At 44.5% G+C, this 20,995-nt stretch overlaps 1 protein-coding gene across 2 annotated transcripts in view; it reads left to right on the top strand.

The window, feature by feature from the left end:
* The window catches only part of ANOS1 (anosmin 1), a 209,473-nt gene that overhangs the window by 120,900 nt on the left and 67,578 nt on the right, over nucleotides 1-20,995 (top strand). For both annotated transcript variants that reach the window (XR_015158983.1, XM_086387829.1), the window contains exon 4: nucleotides 19,335-19,557. Coding sequence is in view for 1 of the 2 variants with exons in the window: in XM_086387829.1 (XP_086243955.1) it covers nucleotides 19,335-19,557 (223 nt within the window). In the remaining variant the exon portion in view is untranslated. The remainder of the gene's footprint in view (nucleotides 1-19,334; nucleotides 19,558-20,995) is intronic.

Here is a 20,995-nt window from a genome sequence, read left to right as displayed (position 1 = left end):
GTGGAGGGGTGGGGAGGGAAGCAGAGACGTGCCTGGGTGGTGTCAGTGGGAGACCCTGCTGCAGGTCTGCTCCAGATGGAACCAGGGCCGATCAGAACTTCCGAACTGTTCCAGATGATCACAGGGGTGGGTCTGGTCCTCCCCTCAAGCCCTCCCCCGACCATGTGAGTGTGGTCCTGTTGCCTGAGTTTCACCTCAGAGGGCACATGGACTCTGTCCTGAAGACATGCCTGTGGACATGGCATCGTAACAGCCCCTTATAGTTTTAACGTCCATGAGATACATCCACGTTCCCAATACCATCTGACCTTCTGATTGACATGAAGGTCATCGGAGTTGTGCATGAAGCGTGCAAGAGTGGAGGCTGGAAACTTTCAAGCCCTCGGGCTCACCCACTGCAGATGCCCAGAAAGTGAAAGTGAAAGTCGCTCAGTCGTGTCCAACTCTTTGCGACCTCATGGACTATACAGTCCATGGGATTCTCCAGGCCAAAATCCTGGAGTGGGTAGGCTTTCCCTTCTCCAGGGGATCTTCCCAACCCAGGGATCGAACCCAGGTCTCCTGCATTGGCAGGTGGATTCTCTATCACCTGAGAAGGCCTCAGTATAATATATGTTTATATTACATGCCCCTTGTCTCATAACAGATCACCCTCAAACTTATGTGGCTGAATCCACACCCAAATCTTGTTTTGTTCACTTGCTGTTTTTTTTTTTTCTTTAATATATATATTTCATTGAAGTATACTTGACTTACAGTCTTTCATGTTCCCAAATGATTTAGTTATACTTAAACACATACATTATTTTTCATATTATTTTCCATCATAGGTTATTATAAGATACTGACTACGGTTCTCTGTGCTATAAACTTTTTGTTGCCCGTTGCGTACTTTTTTTTAATTAGAACTCTAACGTTCTGTTCATGGGCACTGGTATCTCATCCCACCATTTCTTTGGGTCAGGAGCTTGGGTAGAGCTTAACTGCACTGTCTGCCCAGCATCTGTCGTGGTTGAAGTCAAGGTATTGGCTGGGGTCCCTTCTCATCTGGGGGCTCGACTGTGGGAGAAGGCGGCTGTCAACTCCTTGCAGTCGTTGGTAGCATTCCATTTCCTTGCAGTGGTGAGACCGTGGGCCTGTCGCATTGATGACGTGTGGCTGGGGTCCACTCTGAGCTCCTGGGAGGTGCCTCCTCCCTGTGTGGCCCCCTTCAGTGGCAGATCACAAAATAGCTTTTTTCTTAAGACTGGCAGTAGCGTCCTGATCTCCAGCCTGCTGAGACAGAATTTTATGTAACACAACATAATCTCAGCAGTGACAGTGCTTAACCTCAGCCGTGTTGTGTTGATTAGAAGCGTACACACACACACACACAGACACACACACACACATGGGAGGTGATGACATCAGACAGGTTGTGACTCAGTGAGGCTCACTCTGCACCCTGTCTAATTGAGAGTTGGCGGTTTGGTCACTGAGTCAAGTCCAACTCTTGTGGTTCCATGGGCAGAGGAGCCTGGCAGGCTACAGTACACGAATACCTGAGCGGGTTGCCAGGTCCTTCTCCAGGGGATCTTCCCGACCCAGGGAAGCTCGTGTCTAATACAGAAGCAGGTAAAAAGAGGGGATTCAGGTCTCTTGAGACGCAGAACAGAGCACCCTGATCAGAAGTGGAACGTAAAGCAAACCAATGCATGCATGCAAAGACCAGGGGCACGAGACCACCTCTGCATGCCCTACATTCTGTTTTATTTTGTATTCTATTCTGCACACAGACCACACATCTCTAGGAACGAAAATGTGCTGCTGTCAAGTCTAGAGGAACAGAATGTGCTATTCACTTGAGAAAAGCATTATCCATTAACATCCCTGAGTCTGGGTTAGTGGGTTTATGTCAGATCCCTGAAACGGGAAATACAACTGAAGGTCATTTGAAACCTTTCTCCGTGCAATTTCAGACGTGATAGTGGGCTTCTATGAATCTTGTTCTGTCTGAAATAACCGTGGGGGCTTCTGAACCACGTCTGGTTTATTAAAATGAAACTGGAAGCCTGCCCACTACAACTAACGTTGGGCCCCTCTAGGAGGAACTAAGCAAGCCTGTGAGGCGGCAAAGACCCAGCACAGCCAAAAATATTTTTTTTTTAAATGGGATGCGTGTCCAAATTGTGATATGCTGTGGCAGAAAGGTTTGTTGAAACTTGAAAGGTGGGGGAAAGAGGGCTACTTAACATGAGGAACTTTGTAGAGAGCTCCCAGCCCAATGCTCCAAAAGCTCAAGCCTTAATATTCAACTTTAGTTGCTCTAATAGTTCTTATTCCTGTGTTTTTTGGTTTTTTTTTTTTTGCTCCTGTTTTATTGTGCTAATAAATGTCTGACTTTTGCTTAAAGAGACTGAATCTTGGAAGGACTCATTCCTGTTTCAGTGTTTTCAAGGCTAGACATTCATTGAGAAGACCTGTCCATCCTCCTGGTTATTACATTTTGTGTTAAGAAGGTATCCAGGTTCCATATTGTCAAGAACCTAAGCTTTCCCTTTCTAAGAGTCCGAACCCAGGATGACTCCAGATTTTAGTCTTCTATGGCAGAAACTAGACAATTAGAGATTTGGTCCAGTGTATTCACTTGTAAAATGGTCCAGGCTTTATCTTCAAAGGCGTGAGCTTGCAAACCACACCCCGAAGAGCAAAACCCAGTCTGTCCCTTGCTTTTGTAATTCAGGTTTTATTGGAACGTAGTCAGAACAGGTTTTTTTTTTTTTTTAATGTATACAACTGCTGTTGTGTTACAAGAGCAGAGTTGGGTAGTTGTGACATGTCCTGTGGTCCATAAAGCTGAAACTTTGGCGAAAATCTGGCCGTTCCCAGAAAGTATGTCCCACTTTCTGAGTGAAGTCGCTCAGTCGTGTCTGACTCTTTGCAACCCCATGGACTGTAGCCCGCCAGGCTCCTCCGTCCATGGGATTTTCCAGGCAAGAGTACTGGAGTGGGGTTGCCATTCACTTCTCTAGGGGATCTTCCCGACTCAGGGATCAAACCTGGGTCTCCTGCATTGTAGGCAGATGCTTTTACTGTCTTCTGAGCCAGCAGGGAAGAAGAACCACAAGGCATCATGATCCCCACATAACCCCCCTACCCAGTCAGACTGCCATTGTGTCTTCATCTGTATTACCAGCACCCATGTCTAAACATAAACCATTGTTCTTGGTAAGTTTGGTCTTAGAATTATCCTGCATGGAAAGGATTTTCAGGGGCATCTCGTTTGTTTGTTTTTTGGCTGTGCTAGGTCTTCATTGCTGGGCACTGGGCTTCACTAGCGGCAGTGAAGAGAAAATACTGTTTGTTGAGATGTGGTGTAGGCTCACGGCGGTGGCTTCTCCTGTTGCAGAGCATGGGCTCTAGACGTGTGGGCTTCAGTAGTTGCAGCTTGCAGCCCCTGACCACAGGCTCAGTAGCCGTGGTGCACGAGCTGAGTTGCTGTGGCATGTGGGATCTTCCCAGCCCAGGGAGTGGAACCCACGTCCCCTGCATTGGCAGGTGAACTCTTAACCGCTGGACCCCCAGGGAAGTCCCAGGGGCATATATACATATAATAACATACCTGGAACCGATTCATCACCTTCTCATGTACTGACCCTTTCAACTTGTCATTTGGTATGGATACCATTCTGCTTTCGCTACTGTTTCAGGCTACAGGCAAAGCTAACAATCTTATTTTTTAAACAAAAAAAAGTTAAATGTATTAGGACAGGAGTCTTTCAGGACTCTTTCTGTGGGTCATAACAGATGATTTCTCATGTGTTATGAAATGTGTTTTTTTTTCCCACAATAGGTACATGGCTGGATTGTGCTTTGTTGCTTTACTAGCTATTATTCCCTTCCTCTAACTTTTATAAAATCCTAAAAACCACGATAAACTATGAAAGTTTGTCTTACTAGTCATAAACACATGTCTTCCTATGTTTAAATGTTCTTTGTTACGATTGATGGAATCTGAAATTATAAGAGAAAGCACCTTTTTTCCTTGCTAGCAGTATGTAAGATAATCATCTGTGTTACAGCTGTTGTTGCCTTACTTTCGATGGCTCAGGATACATTGTAGTTTACACAGGGCCTTCTTACACACCTCCCACCTTTACCTGTGATGTTTTTGACTTCCTAACATGCCCCCTCTAGCAGGATGTCAGCTGGCAGTCAACACGGGCCATCTGAACTGTGCACTAGAGGTCTTGGAAAGTTGAGAGCTCACCTACATCAGGTGTGAGTCAGCGAGGGAAGTGTCCCTGGTTGGTATTGAACTTGACATTCGGTCTGCCTGGTGATCCGGTCCTTGTCAGGTTAAAAATAAGAACATAAAGGAGGCTGACACTCTGCCACAGACAGCAACATTGATTTATTTCTTGATGCTTTCTGATTTTCCAGATATTTTTTTCCATCTTACTCCATTTGATTTTCATGGCAATTCTCGGGAGAAGTTAGGTCTGAATTTTGCTAGGTGAACTTTGTGGACAACAAAGCTGACACGCAAGGAGAAAATGAGATGACATTGTTGAGAGGCAGAGAAATGAGACATAAAATCGAGGGCGTGTGACTTCTAGTTATGTTTCTTTCCCACCGCCCTCTGTCCCCAGGCACCTCTGTCTAACCTGCTCCATGTCACAATGCCCAGAGTGGAAGACAAGAGTTTTACATCCCTCAGCAGAAAGTACAGAATGAGCCTGTCTCTTAGGTAAAGTCGTTGTCCCAACCATTCGTGTGTTCAGAGACTTGCTCTCAAATGAGAAGGAAGCTTTGATTGTGCAAAATCAGACTTTGTTCAAGGTCCTTCAAGGAATTAAAGGAAGAGCAAGGTTCGTCACTAACTTCAGGGTCTCCTTGGCCTTGGGATATTCCAGCATGACTGAAAAGAGACCCCCAAAGTGTGGTGTTCATCACACTCCAAAACTGTGGTGTTCATCACACCCCACTTCTTGCCATCAAACCTTGTCTTCCTTCTTCTCCTCCACAACCCAGTTTCATTGTCTTCCGATCTGGGGTGTTAAGTAAATGCATCACTTGAGGAATTCAGGCAGAGCCCTCACCTGTCTGGGTGCATTTCTGTAAGAGTTAAAGGTACTGACAGAAGCGGATGAGAGCTGAACAGATACAATTATATAATCTGGCCCAGATGTGTTCATGAGGATCGGCCCATAGAATTTGCTACACGTTAGCAGTCTTTGGCTTCAGTGTATCAGAACAGTAGCTAACCTGCTTAGAACATTCCTGTGAAGGGACATGTGCAGATGGACTTTGGTGCTGATGCTTTTGAACTGTGGTGGTGGAGAAGACTCTCGAGAGGCCCTTGGACTGCAGGGAGATCCAACCAGTCCATCCTAAAGGAAATCAGTCCTGAATGTTCATTGGAAGGACTGATGTTGAAGCTGAAACTCCAATCCTTTGGCCACCTGATGCAAACAGCTGACTCATTTGAAAAGACCCTGATGCTGGGAAAGATTGAAGGCAGGAGGAGAAGGGGACGACAGAGGATGAGATGATTGGATGGCATCACTGACTCAATGGACATAGGTTTGGGTGAACTCCAGGAGTTGGTGATGGACAGGGAGGCCTGGCGTGCTGCGGTTCATGAGGTCACAAAGAGTCAGACATGACTGAGCGACTGAACTGAACTGAACTGATATACTAAAAGTTTGTACATACTGTGTCTGAGACGTGAATCATACTTCTACTTGAGACGCGTTATGGGCACACCACCAATCCATGAGTCTGCAGTTGAGGGGAGAGATCAGGCTGGAAATGCACACATCATGTTTGATAGATGGTATTTAAAGTCATGAAGCTGGATGAAGTGGTAGAAAGACAGGAGCTTCCCGGGTTATGCCCTGACTCACAGTAGTATAAGGATGGGAGCCTAAGAAGACCCAGCAAGTGGAGTAAGTTCAGTTCAGTTGCTCAGTCGTGTCTGACTCTTTGCAACCCCATGGACTGCAGCACGCCAGGCTTCCCTGTCCATCATCGACTCCCAGAGCTTACTCAAACTCGTGTCCATCACATTGATGATGCCATCCAACCATCTCATCCTCTGTCGTCCCCTTCTCCTGCCTTCAGTCTTTCCCAGCATCAGGGTCTTTTCCCATGAGTTGGTTCTTCACATCAGGTGGCCAAAGTATTGGAGCTTCAGCATCAGTCCTTGCAATGAATATTCAGCACTGATTTCCTTTGGTTGGATCTCCTTGCAGTCCAAGAGCCTCTCAAGAGTCTTCTCTAATAACACAGTGGACTCAGGTAAGCTGTTAAGATGGGAGAAAGTTGAGCTTCCCTGGTGGTCCAGTGGCTGAGACTCTGTGCTCCCAGAGAAGAAAGTCCAGGGTAGAGGTCTAAAGGACACACAGCAACAGTTTTTCAAGAAAAGTATTAGTCATTCAGTCATGTCCAGAATCCCAGGGACAGAGCAGACTGATGGGCTGCCGTCTATGCGGTCGCACAGTCGGACACGACTGATGTGACTAAGCAGCAGCAGCAGCAGCATGTCCAACTCTTTGCAACTCCATGGTCTGTGCATGGAATTCTTTAGGCAAGAATACTGGAGTGGGTAGCCTTTCCCTTCTTCAGGGGATCTTTGCAACCCAGGGATAAAACTGGGGTCTCCTGCCCTGCAGATTGTTTTCGCGTCTGAGCGACCAGGGAAATCCCCCGAAGGATGCAGTAATGGACTGTGTCTGCAAGACGGGGAGGTCTGCAAATTGATCACTGGGTGCCGTGATGCACAGGACGTGGGCAGCCTTCATAAGGGCAGAGTTACAAGATGGCTGCAGAGAAAGCCTGCTGGATATGCTCCAGAGGGGTGGGTGGGCGGCTTGCAGAGAGAAGGGAAGCTGTGAGAACATTTCATGGATGTGGGTTCGGGTAAACTGCGGGAGTTGGTGATGGACAGGGAGGCCTGGCGTGCTGCAGTCCATGGGGTTGCAGAGAGTCGGACACGACTGAGAGACTGAACTGAACTGGACTGAAGGCATGTGGGCCCAGCTTCCGGGCATGGGCGGGTGTGAAGGGGGACGAGTGGAAGTGTTCTTCTGTTGGTGTAAGGGAGTGGTTTGCTGAGAGCAGTGGTGGCTAGGACGACCTGCACATTTTCCGAAAGTGTTATCTCCTATTACTACAACGAATAAGGTTTTATTTTTACAAATGCTGGACGTTTAGCTTTTATATTTTTATAATAAAGAAACGTGTTGGCAATAGATTCTGGGTCATGATCTTTGGGTGAGGTGCAAATTTGCTCCAAGTTTTCAACTTGGGGTGAAAGTCATGGAACTGAAACGGTTCGCAGAATGGTGAAGAATTTTATAATCGCTATGAGATTTCCTTTACCATCGTTTTATAAAAGAAGCTGTCCTCGTTAGAACCAGTTTCACATTCCTGGAAAATGAGGATATCAAGAATATGGAATGATGTTTTGCTGTCATTGGGTGGATTATTCTCTGGGTGGAACACGTTCTCCATGGAATGTAGCCTTTTTTTCCCCCGAGCAGTGAGGCTCAATTTTCAGTGAATTTTTATGTGGTGCTGGGGAGTATAAAATTATGTGAGACTCTGTTGAGGAGAACTGATGAGGTTTGAAAATTTGTAACAGACCGAGACTGGAGGCTATTTGGAATGATTTAAAGACTTATCCTGTCTGAGAAGAGGGACTAGGCAGGTAGCCACACAAGGAGTGGAATGTCTTAGAAATTGCTAAAGCTAATTTAAGTAAATGATAAAACATACACATTAAAGCATTTAAACAGTGACAGAACATAACAGAGATGGGGTAAATAGTAGGTGTTTTTATGATGAAGACAAAGTACAAGGTCATTGCTTTGAAGATTCCATGATAAAGTCCCACTCAACAGTAGAAAAGTTAAAGCGTCCACTGTTCAGTCGCATCCGACTCTTTTGCGACCCCATGGACTGTAGCCCGGCCAGGCTCCTCTGCCCATGGGATTCTCCAGGCAAGAATATTGCAGTGGGTTGCCATGCCCTTCTCCAGGGGATCTTCCCAAGCCAGCGATTGAATCCCCTGTCTTCCAGATTGCAAACAGATTCTTTACCATCTGACCCCCCAGCAAAGCTCAGTCGTCTGTATGCAAACACACAGGAGGAAATGCAGAGCAAACGCACACAAGTCTGTTCCTAAGTTTTAACTTCCTTCCCAAGACTGTCTGGATGGGAAAGACGAGAAACAAGGGGCTGTGGTCAGGGGCTTTCATTCTGGGGAAGCGATTCTTGTGTGTTCTCACCTTGGAAAGGCTTGAATACACTCAAGGGGAGATGAACAGGAGTGTGCAGTGGGAGATGCGCTGGGGAAAAGCCCAGATTTCCGGAGTCAGAGGTGAGGTTTTTGAATCACGTTTCAGGTGCAGAGATAGGAGAGAGACGGCTTCTCTGTACAGCTTCCAGGGACCAGACTTGGTCCTGCTGCACATACGTCATCTGGAGTTTTCTTTTTTTTTCTAAAGTGCAGATTCTGACCCAGCAGGTGTGGGCCGTAGGCATCAGGGTCTGTGTGTCCCAGTGATGCTGGTCAAGGACTTAGCAAGCATGCGTGTGGATGCTGCTCACAGATCCTGGGGTTCCGTGTAAGCGCTCAGTTTGTGTCGCCTGCCAACTCGATGAAGTCTTTTCATCCTCTCTGTTGTTCCTTAGAAAGAAAGTATGCAATGACTCATAAAGGTGTTTTAAAGTGGCAGGGGGAACACTCACTCTTTGCATCATTTAAAATGCAGAGTTACAATTGTTGTCTTATTTCTGCCCCCAAATGAAAGGTATTTGAATGGGGTATAGAATTCAAGTGAAATATTAATAATTTTTTTAATTTAGTGATTTAAAAATAGCTCTTCATTTACTCTTGTCTTGAATATTTTCTTAAAATTTTCTGACTTGCTTTTTTTTAAGCTGTATATAAAGTATCTTCTTATTTCTCTGCCTGCTTTTTTTTTTAAACTTGAGGTGATATATTTGTTCTTTCAGTTTTCCTTCTTTTTTTTTCTGCCTGTGCTGGGTCTTCATTTCGGAGCACTGGCTAGGTAGTTGAGGCATGCGACCTGTCTAGCTCTACACAGGCTTAATTGTCTCAAGGCACGTGGGATCTTAGGTCCCCGACCAGGGATTGAACCTGCGTCCCCTGCGTTGCAAGACAGATTCTTAACCACTGGACCACCAAGGAAGCCCTCTTTTCAGTTTTTTTTTTTTCTGTGTCTGATCGTAATATGGTTATGGTATACCTTGATGGGGTAGCCTTTATATGTCTTCTTTTTGGGGTGAGCAAGATTCTTCTAATTGTAGGCTTATAATTTTCATCAAATTTTTTTTTTTTTTAACATCCTCCATGTCCTGTCTTCTGGCGACCTGATTATATATATGATAGACTTACATGGTCTTCTCATCAGAGACTCTCTGATCTTGTTTTTGTTGGTGGTGGTGCTCATTTCCGCACCTACTCCCACTCTCTGCTTCATTTTGATCATTTTCATCATTGTGACTTCAAGTTCCCATCAAGGAATCTTTTCTTCTACAATGTCTGACACTTTTAAAATCCTATCTGGTATAGTTTTTGTGTTTTCATCTTTGCTTCTGCAAGTCTCATGCAGGTCTTTCTTGCATCTTCTGTTTCTCTTTTCTCTGTGTCCATGTTTTCTTGTATATTCCTAAGGTATGCAGAGCATATTTATAATATCCTGTCACATGTCTTTTTCTGCCAAGGACATCACTTTTAGACTCTCTATTTCCCTTTTGGTTGCATGCCATAATTTCCTGCTTCTTTGCACGCCAGCTGATTTTTGACTAGATGTCACTTTTTCGTGTTCTCAATTCTGCTGTATTTCTGTAAAAAGCATTAGACTCTTCTGGCATGGAGATAGTTACTTGACATCAGTTTCTTCTGCAGAGACTTGCTTTTAAACTTTCTTAGCGCAGAGTCAGAGCAGCCTTGAGTCCGGGGCTCATGTGTCCCCGTTACTAAGGTGATTAGAGAATGAAATGGCACTGAAGTCCAGTATGCATGCCTGGACAATCCCATGGACAGGGGAGCCCGGCAGGCTACAGGCCATGAGGTTGCGGAGAGCCAGACATGAATGAGCCACTGAGCAGTATCTCTTAGGACTCTGTCCAGTGCCCTATGTATTCTGCTCTGATGGCTGGAATGGGAGGTGCTAGGCTCCTTGGAAGTCCAGGCGTGCTTTGCCTGGTGTTTTCTCTTCTGGTGCTTTCTGCCATTCTTGAGAGCTTTCACCACATGTACGTTCGAAAAGCAGTATTCAGCCCAACCCCGGGGGGTCCCTCGCACCTCTCTGGGTTTCTTTGTCCAGTTCCATCCTTCCTGATTTTTTTGCTCACAGGACCTACGCATTTTAGCTCCCTCAAACTTTCATTTTGGATAGGCTGAGCGTTCGTTGATTTGCACAGGCTTTGCTCTACTTGAAACAAAGGTCCGTCTAGTCAAGGCTATGGTTTTTCCAGTGGTCATGTATGAATGTGAGAGTTGGACTCTTAAAGAAAGCTGAGCACTGAAGAATTGATGCTTTTGAACTTCGATGGTGGAGAAGACTCTTGAGAGTCCCTTGGACTGCCAGGAGAACCAACCAGTCCATCCTAAAGCAAATCAGTCCTGAGTGTTCATTGGAAGGACTGATGCTGAAGCTGAAACTTTGGCTCCAATGCTTTGGCCATCTGACGTGAAGAACTAACTCATTTGAAAAGACCCTGATGCTGGGAAAGCGTGACTGAACTGAACTGAACTGCTCTCCTTGCAGCTGGCAGGAGCTACTCTCTAGTTTTGGTGGACAACGTTTCTCATCGCGGTGGCTTCTCTTGTTGCCAAGCATGGGCGCTAAGCACACATTTCTTCAGTAACTGCAACACTCAGGCTTGAGAGTTGCAGCTCAGGAGCTCTGGAGCATGGGCTCAATTAGTTGTGGTGCTTGGGCTTACTTGCTCTGCAGCATGAGGGAATCTTCCCAGACCGGGAATTGAACCTGTGTCCCCACCTTTGGCAGGCGGTGATTTTTATCCACTGTGCCACCAGGGAAGTCCCAGCTTCCTCAAACTCTGATCTCTTTCTCCTCAACTCAGAAGCACCTGTCAACATCTGGCCCGGCCCTGTGGACCCGAGCCCGCCTCCAGGCGTGCACTTTTGGTCATTTCTGGGGTCACCTCATGTGTGTGAGCTCTCAGGGAACACAGCCCTGTGCAACCTGGGGGCCATTATCTGAATGGCTCCGGTAAAGTGTAAGGATCGTACACTTTTATCAGAGTGGTAGTAGGAAAGTGGCGTTCTTAAAATACGTGTTTCTGATTTTCTCCTAACTTGATAGCATTCACGGCCATGGTCTACAGTTTGCCTGGGAAGCAAGTTAATGGTCATCACATTTAATCCATTAGGATATATAACTGAGTTTCCAAGCAACTCATAATTGCATTTCCAAGCCCAGGTTAGAAATGTTTGAATTGAGAATGCATTTTCCGATTTCACGAATACTTAGTCATTAGATGCCTTCTTTGAAAGATGCAGCTGGCAGTTTGGGTTGTTTCATCTCAACAGGTTAATGTATTTATTTTTCATAGAAATTGTATATGAGCATTGAAACACTAGTAAAACAAACTGCACGAGAGAGTAAAACTTAACCTTCATTCCAAATTCTCAAACCTAGACAATGTATTAAAAATCAAAAACATCACTTTGCTGGCAAGGTCCATTCTAGTCAAAGCTGTGGTTTTTCCAGTAGTCATGGATGGATGTGAGAGTTGGACTATAAAGAAAACTGAGCGCCTAAGAGTTGATTCTTTTGAACTGTGGTTTTGGAGAAGACTCTTGAGAGTCCCTTGGACAGCAAGGAGATCCAACCAGTCCATCCTAAAGGAAATCAACCCTGAATACTCATTAGAAGGACTGATGCTGAAGCTCCAATCCTTTGGCCACCTGATGGGAAGAGCCAACTCATTTGAAAAGACCCTGATGCTGGGAAAGATTGAGGGCAGGAGAAGAAGGGGGCAACAGAGGATGAGATGGTTGGATGGCATCACTGACACCATGCACATGAGTTTGAGCAAACTGTGGGCGTTGGTGACAAACAGGGAAGTCTGGCATCCTGCAGTCAATGGGGTCGCAAAGAGTCAGACACGACTGGGCGACTCAACAAAAACTACCATCTGGAAATAGCTGTGATTACCTGCACAGAGACGTTAACCATAGCAAAACTGTCTTTAGAAATTCCTGCTTAAAAGGTTGACCCTTGGCAGGCTTCTGGAAACTTAAGAATTGGAGGGAGGGCTTCGCACCCACCCCTCACTGATAAGAGGGGCTCGCCCTTCCTAAACTGTTGGCCCCTGTTCCCTTCTGGGAGTCTGAATTGTGGTCCATGCTGGACAGAAGGAACCTCAGTGACCAGCCTCCCAGAAGAATTTTGGGTCTCAGGTCTGCCCCCAGAACTTCTCTGGATGACGGCATTCCACACGTGCTATTAGAAGTCACGGCTGGACGGACTGAGTGCGTCCTGTGTGACCCAGTGGGAGACTCTCCACCTCGTTTCCTCTGGACTTCTCTCCACGGGTCCTTCCCTTCTGCCTGTTTTGCTCTGGATCTTTCTACTGCAGTCCATCCATCACAGCCCTGAGTACAGGGGTCCTAAAATTAAGTTCAAGATTTCTTGCCCCATTCCTTCTAAGCCACCAAAGTTTTAAAGACATACTGTTTTATTTTTAGTTTTATTATATCATGTTCTCTTTAAAAAAAAAAAAAAAACTGTCATTCATACTTTTTTCCATTTTCAGTTCAGTTCAGTCGCTTAGTCGTGTCTTTGTGACCCCATGGACCGCAGCATGCCAGGCCTCCCTGTCCATCACCAACTCCCGGAGTTTGCTCAAACTCATGTCCGTCGAGTCGGTGATGCCATCCAACCGTCTCATCCTCTGTCGTCCCCTTCTCCTCATGCCTTCAATGTTTCCATTTTAGTTTCCCATATATGCGGATAAGAAAATGATTAGTAATTCTTTTATGCTAATTTCTGTATTTCTGGCTTTCTAAATTTGATCCTGTCTGGGTGTCTTTTAAAACACACCATTTTCTTTGAGATTATTCATGACAGATTCTGCCTTCTGTTATACCTGAAGTCCAAATTGATTTGTACGAACTCGTTTTCTCACATAATATATATGTGCATACTAAGTCACTTCAGTCGTGTCCAATTCTTTGTGACCTCATGGACTGTAGCCCACCAGGCTCCTCTGTCCATGGAATTCTCCAGGTCAGAACACTGGAGTGGGTTGCCAGGCCCTCCTCCAGGGGATCTTCCCGACCCAGGAATCGAATCCACATCTCTTCGGTCTCCTACATTGGCAGGCGGGTATTTGCCACTAGCACCACCTGGGGAGCCCTACGTATACATATGTATTATATGCTTTTTTTTGGAGGGGTGCTGTGCTAGCCAGTCTACTCTTTATTTCTGTTAATTGTGGAACAGCTAAATTTTACCACTGCATAGTTTTGCAAGAAAGACTCATGAGTGTTATATCCTCCGAGTCTTTGTCTTTGAGAATATTTCTGTCACATGTATATTTAAATAACAGTTGAGCTCATTTATTGTTTTATATTCTTTAGTATTTATATATATTTGATATTATATAGTATATATAGTATTATTTTATATTCTTTAGTATTATATACTATTATATATTCCTAATATATATATAGTTATATATATTATATACATATTTAGTATTATATATTTTTCTACTGGCTTCACACATTACATCTGATAGAGAGAAATTAACCCAAGAGAAAGGTTATTTTCCCCATCGTAATCAACTTGCCTGTTCTGTCTGCATGCCTGAAAAATTATATTTCTATTGTTGAAGTTCAATATTGCAAGCTGTGTCTCAGTGTTGCTCATTCTTGTCAGTATGCCTGGACTGTAACTGCTGTTTTGGTTTACATATGTATGATTTATGTGTGTGTGCCTATGTTCAATAGTATCCAACTCTTTTGCGGCCCCATGGACTGTAGCCCGCCAGGCTCCTCCGACCATGGGATTTCCCAGGCAAGAATTCCCTGTCTAGGAGGTCTTCCCATCCAGGGAGGGAACCCAGGTCTCCTGCATTGGAAGGGGGATTCTTTATCATTAATGCCGCCTGGAAAGCCCCATGTATGAGGTACATGCATCTGGGTATGTGTGTGTGGATATAGACATGTGCATATTTATGTGTGCCTGTATATGTGCATTTTCCCTCTCTGCGCTTGCCTTTGGTATTTCCTGAGTGTTGGAAACCCCCAGATAATCCTAGCAGGGAAGCACGTTTAGAGCCCCTGCCTTAGTCATCTTTTAATTTTACCCTGAGATACGGAGCACCCCTGAGATAAAACTTGGCTGCCCCCCACGCTTCCTTGTGTGCAATTTGGGGTAAATTGCAGCCTACCTGAGGGTCTCATCCGCCAAGTGAAAATAATCCTGCTTGTGGGGTCTGGGGAGGCATAGAAGTGGGGGTGAGGGTCTGGGAGACCCTCAGCAGTTGTCAGAGGTTGACCCGCCATGGAAGGTCCGTCAGCTCATCATTGGTGAGGACGTGGGGAGATGGCGGTGGTGACGGTGGAGAACTCATTTCAGGGGGCCCACGCTGAAGCCGCCTGTGTGTGTGTGTGTGTGTGTGTGTGTGTGTATGTGTTGGCTGGAGCAAGGAGAGAACCCCTTGGCCCCTTGCTCTCTGCAAAGGCTGTGTACTTAAGACCTGGCTCATGTGCAATTTTGGTGAACTTGGCCAAATACCGAATGCAGAGTTTTCTAGGGAGAAAGTGTGTGCAGGTGTGTGTTAGTCTCTCTGTCGTGTCCAACTCTTTGAGACCGCACGGACTATAGCCCGCCTGGCTCCTCCGTCCATGGGATTCTCCAGGCAAGAATACTGGAGTGTGCTGCCGTTTCCTTCTCCAGAGGAACTTCCCAAACCAGGGATCGAACCCTGGTCTCCTACATCGACAGCAGTCTTTACCATTTGAGTTACAGGGGAGTCAGGGAGAAACTGAGACCTCCTATTTAGGTGATTTCTTGCCCATTGGCTTATTTTACTGAATTTGATGTGTTTGTGTTCATCGTCCCATGATTTCCACACTAATTATTTTAATGTACGGTAATGGCGACCCACTCCAGTATTCTTGCCTGGAGTAATTCCAAGGGCAGAGGAGCCTGGCTACTGTCTACTGGGTCGCAAAGAGTTGGGCACGACTGAGCGACTAACACTGACACGTTTTCTTACTCTGACATCATTTTCTGTCACCCGTAAGCATTTTTGTCCTTACTCCACTGAACTCATCAGTTCTTACTAAGTGATGATGAAAGACGTGGGAAGAGACCTCTTGCACAGACGCCAAATGTTCTCTCCTTTGCGTTCAGACCAATAATATTTTTCAACCGAATCCAAGAGGATTATCCAAGATGATTGACAGAGAACGTCAAAATTTGCCTTCAATGCGTGTAAACAGTGGAACTGTTAAGTAGAACGCCTCGTTTAGGTTACTAAATCCACGGATGTGTGAGACTGTCTTCATGTAAGTTCAAAGACTACAGATGGTTTCTTAGAAGTTCCAAGGGGGCCCAGTTCCCTCCTTAGAGGTCTCAGGGCCAGGCCTCCTAGGTGGGGCACGTTGGAGACTTGTGGGGGGTCATATCACTGGGGAAGCTACTCTTGCTGTGGCCTCTGTAGCATTTTGGTCAGAATAACAGAAGAATCTGGAAATGTTACACAGGAAATCTGTAGCAGTGGGGAAACAAAAGAGACGTCCGTGGGTCCAGTCTTGTTGAGTATCTGGTGTGACCCACTCTGCACGGCATTGCCCGTTTGTCTGTATGCACAGTCTCTTGTAATTCTCATCATCTCATCTGCAACGTGACAAGCTCAGGGACCAGTCTAGAAAACTCCAGTGCAGACAGGAACTTTCCCAACTTCTTTCCATGCACCTCAAAACAATCACCCTCCCACAAAATCACGTTTGTGAAACCCTCACGAAAAGGAGATGTATTTAATTGTATGGAACAGCCCTCACATCCACTGGAAGATCCAAATTATTGTACAAATCATGGTCATTTGGAGAAGGGAATGACAACCCACTCTTGTATTCCTGCCTGGATAATCCCATGGACAGAGGAGCCTACAGTCCACGGGGTTTTAAAGAGTCAGACATGCCTGAGTGACTGATACACTCAGATGAATCAAAGAGAATGAAATAAAAAGACTGAGAAGACCATAAACTTGAATTTAGATGACACACTCAAAACGTTGTTTTCATATAATTTTTTTGTTTTAAAAAGAATGTTGTTAAGGGTTTCTCATGGTGACTACACTCTGAAGCAATTGATGGAACAATAGTTCACATAGTAACTGTAGAGACTTAACTCACTAATTAGCAAATAGTCCTGTCATCCCCTTGTATTAGGGCTTCCGTAGTGGCTCAGATGGTAAAGAACCTGCCTGCCGATGCAGAAGATGTAAGAGATGCAGGTTCGATCCCTGGGTCGGGAAGATCCCCTGGAGGAGGGCGTAGCAACCCACTTCAGGATTCTAGCTTGGAGAATCCCCATGGACAGAGGAGCCTGGTGGGCTGCAGTCCACGGGGAAGGAAATGACAACCCACTCTAGTGTTCTTGCCTGGAGAATCCCCATGGACAGAGGAGCCTGGTGGGCTGCAGTCCACGGGGAAGGAAATGACAACCCACTCTAGTGTTCTTGCCTGGAGAATCCCCATGGACAGAGGAGCCTGGTGGGCTACAGTCCACGGGGAAGGAAATGACAACCCACTCTAGTGTTCTTGCCTGGAGAATCCCCATGGACAGAGGAGCCTGGTGGGCTGCAGTCCATGGAGTCGCGAAGAGTCGGTAGGGATTGAGCGCCTAACACTTTCACTTCATGGTCATTCTGCTTTCGCTCTCGGTGGGAACCAACGTTCCAGGTCTGTCTCTGCCCCTGTGTTTGTTTTTGACTTTGACCTGTTAGCTCGGCGAGTAAACTAGCAACAGGAGGAGACAACACCTCTGTTTTTCTGTCTCGGTTCAAGGGCATGGTGGTCGGCACATGGGTGATTAGAGTCACATGGACAGAGAGCTCTTTCTTTGTTTTCTGATTCCAAGTTACACCTCGTTTTCATATGTGAACAAGTTTGCACTCAGCTGATTTGATTACACCATAATACACACTTAAGTCCCTGTGATTGCTAACTTAGCCAGCAGTAAACACTTACCAGCTTGAATAAAATCATTTCTGCTTGCAAAGCTCAGCCTGTGCTGCAGGGGCCAGCGATTTGGGTAACTTTAGGGCTTTCTTTCAACCCATGTAATGTATACACTTTGCTGAAAGAGGAAAGTTGACCAACACTCCACAATTGTTCCCCATCCTTTAGCACGCTTCCTCAGTTCCTTAGATTTGGACTGGAATTTAGAACTTTTCCAAAAGCCAGTGAAGTAAAACAGATCTCGAAAGTAAGAGAACAGTGAGCTGTGAAACTAAGAGAGAAAAGCCTTAAGAACTGATAATGCTTTAAATGTTTTACAAAGTTTTTTTTAATTATCTACAGATTTATGCTACTTCAGTATTGAAAATGTAGCCTTTTTTCTGTCTTACCTGGATAGTTCTTGAGCTGAGATGCGATTTTAATCCAATCAGATCATATTATTTTCAAATTTTATACATGACTGTTGTTGCTGTTCAGTCGCTAACAGTCGTGTCCGACTCTAAATGTAATTATTAACAATCAATTGTATTGACGTCTACAATTTGAATTCAAACCTTGGGGACTGAACTTTTTCCACCTAGTACCTCCAGTGTTCCACTTTTTGTATTAAAGAGTGTGAAATTTCCCCCTGGTATTTGTCAGAGGGCTGATGGCATGTACATTAAATTTGTACTTTAAATTTACAGGGTCGGGACTCAGAATGTATTAACCATAATCTGTGGATGTGTGTGTGTCATTGATGTGTATCTGTTGCGTCTAATATAAAGTTACAGTTCATGGCTCATACTTCTTTAGAAAATCAACATATCATTTCTTTGAGGCTTCCCTGGTGGCTCACACAGTAAAGAATCTGCCTGCAGTGCAGCAGACCTGGGTTCGATCCCTGGGTCGGGAAGATCCCGTGGAGAAGGGAATGGCAACCCACTCCAGTATTCTGACCTGGAGAATTCCATGACAGAGGAGCCTGGTGGGCTGCAGTCCATGGGGTTGCAAAGAGTCAGACATGACTGAGAGGGAAAGAAAGCAAGTACATTTATTTTGTAAACAATTCAAGGAAAAATCTGATGGAGCAAGATTCTTCTTTCCTTCCCTACGCACATGCAGATACAAATACGCACATCCCTCCTCTTTTTCCATTTTGACAGTATTGATGATGAAATTTGTTTACATTCCACTCTTTCCAGAAAGGACTTGAGATAGCTTTTTAAATTCTAAAATATATTCTGTATATGAAAATAGGAGTTTACATAAAAGATACTTTATGGGATGATCATCACTTTTATAAAAGGAGTAACTATAGTTTCTTTTTATTTTTTATTAATCTTTTTCTTTCTATTGTGGTATAGTCGATTAACAGTGTTGTGATAGCTTCAAGTTGGACAGCAAAGGGACTCAGTCAAGCATATGCATGTATCCATCCTACTTCAAGTGCCCTTCCCATCCAGGCTGACACATAACAGCAGAGTTCCCTGTGCTGTACAATAAGTCTTTGTTACTTATTCATTTTAAATACAGCAGTGTGTCCATGTCCATCCTAAACTCCCTGACTATCCCTTCCCCCATCCTTCCCCCTGGGAACCATAAGGTTATTAGAGAGTATTGAGCAGAGATCCCTGTGCTGTCCAGCAGGTCCTTGTGGGTTCTCTGTGTTCAATAGTGTTCAATACAACAGTGTGTTCATGTCCATCCCAAACTCCCTAACTATCCCTTCTCCCCATCCTTCCCCCAACCCAGCAACCGTAAGTTCACGGCTAAGTCTCTGCATCTACTTCTGTTTTGTACATAAGTTCATTTGTATCATTTCTTTTTAGATTCTTCACATAGGGGGTGTCATGCAATGATTCTGCATCTCTGCCTGACTCACTTCACCCAGTATGACAATCTCTAGGTCCATCCACGTTGGTGCAGATGACACGACTTCATTCTTTTCAATGGCAGTGTAATATTCCATTGCATATATGTACCACATCCACTTTATCTATCCCTCTGTTGAAGGACATTGAAGTTGCTTCAGAATTTTGACCTGACTCTCTGAAGTCGTGGACATCAGACCCCATGAGTCTTTAATTTAAGGATTTCTGTTCTCTCGCAGTCTCTGTTCCCCAAGAAGAATTACGAGTGCGTGACCAGCTGTGAGTTCCTCAAGTACATCCTGTCAGTGAAGCAGGGAGACTGCCCCTCCCCAGAGAAGGCCAGCGGGTTCGCCGCCGCCTGCGTGGAAAGCTGCGACACGGACGACGAGTGCTCTGGGGTTAAGAAGTGCTGTTCCAATGGCTGCGGGCATACCTGCCAGGTGCCCAAGACTCTGTACAAAGGTGAGGAGCAGGGCAGAGCCGGGGTGAAGGGGCCTGCAGCCTCACAGCTGCTCGTGTGTGCGCGTGGGAGAGGGTGTCCATCAAAGACGTGACGATGGCCAGGAAACACGGAGCTGCAGGAAAAAATAACCTGCGTCACACAAACATCTGAAAATTTGTGAACTCACATTGTGGTGCAGTGAATCGTCCATGTGAACACTTATCCATGTATTTACTGAAGTACGGTTGATTTACAATATTGGTTTCCTGCGGACAGCCTCGTGACTCAATATAACACCATTGAGTGTAATAATAATAGAATAGAATAGAATAAAAATAATAAAATATATTGTTTTAATATAATCAAATATACCATAGTACAATATGTTATATTTAATATAATAAAGTATATTTTAATATTATAAATATATATTAAAATATAATACTCTTCCTTCACCCTTGGCTTCCCTGGTGGCTCAGACCGTAAAGCATCTGTCTACACTGCAGGAGACCTGGGTTTGAGCCCTGGGTTGGGAAGATCCCCTGGAGAAGGAAATGGCAATCCACTCCAGGACTATTGCCTGGAGAATCCCATGGACAGAGGAGCCTGGTAGGCTATAGGCCATGAGGTCGTAAAGAGTCAGACACAATTCATAAAATATAAATATAATAAAGTATATTATATTTAATATAATAAATATATTTTAATAGAATGACTATATATTAAATATAATAAACATATTATAAAATATACATATAATAAAATATATTTTAATATATAGTACATATAATAAAATATATTTTAATAGAATGAATACATATTAAAATATAATAATAAACATAAATATAATGAATATTTATGTATTTATAAATATAATAAAATAATGAAATACATAATAAAATAAATAATAAAAATTTATATATAAATATATATAATAAAATATGTAAATACATATATAATAAAAATCATTATACTCCACTTAAAGTTATTATCAGGACTTCCCTGGCAGTCCAATAGTCAAGACTTCATCTTCCAATGGAGGGCGTATGGTTTGATCCCTGGTCTAGGAGCTAACATTCCACTCGTGGTGAAAAAAGCCAAAACAGAAAGCAGAAGCAATGGTGTAACAAATTCAATGATTATTTTCAAAATGGTCCACATAAAATAAAAAGTCTTTAAAAAGTCATGGCTATGTTGTATGAATCCTGCCGAAATTGACCATGTAGGAAGGCCATCATCAATTCAGGGACTTTATGGTGTGTTTTTCTCGAAAGTGAGTAAACCACCGAGGCTCTACTGGCTTCCTAGGAGTAAATGTGTTTAGATCTTTGGAAAATAGGCTAGGGGTGGCACCCTTGAAAAAGCCATAATGCACGCGTGAGTATTGTGGTTTTCTGTTTGCGTTATCCAAGAAGAGAGGTGTGTTTGCTAGACAGTGCCATACTGACGGAAGTAAGT

The sequence above is a fragment of the Bos grunniens genome, chromosome X (genome assembly GCF_055505025.1).
Source record: "Bos grunniens cultivar Pamir isolate PY7600 chromosome X, Bosgru_T2T1.0, whole genome shotgun sequence".
NCBI lineage: Eukaryota > Metazoa > Chordata > Mammalia > Artiodactyla > Bovidae > Bos > Bos grunniens.
The sequence above is the reverse complement of the archived record's forward strand: the minus strand, read 5'-3'. Positions and strand labels throughout refer to the sequence as shown.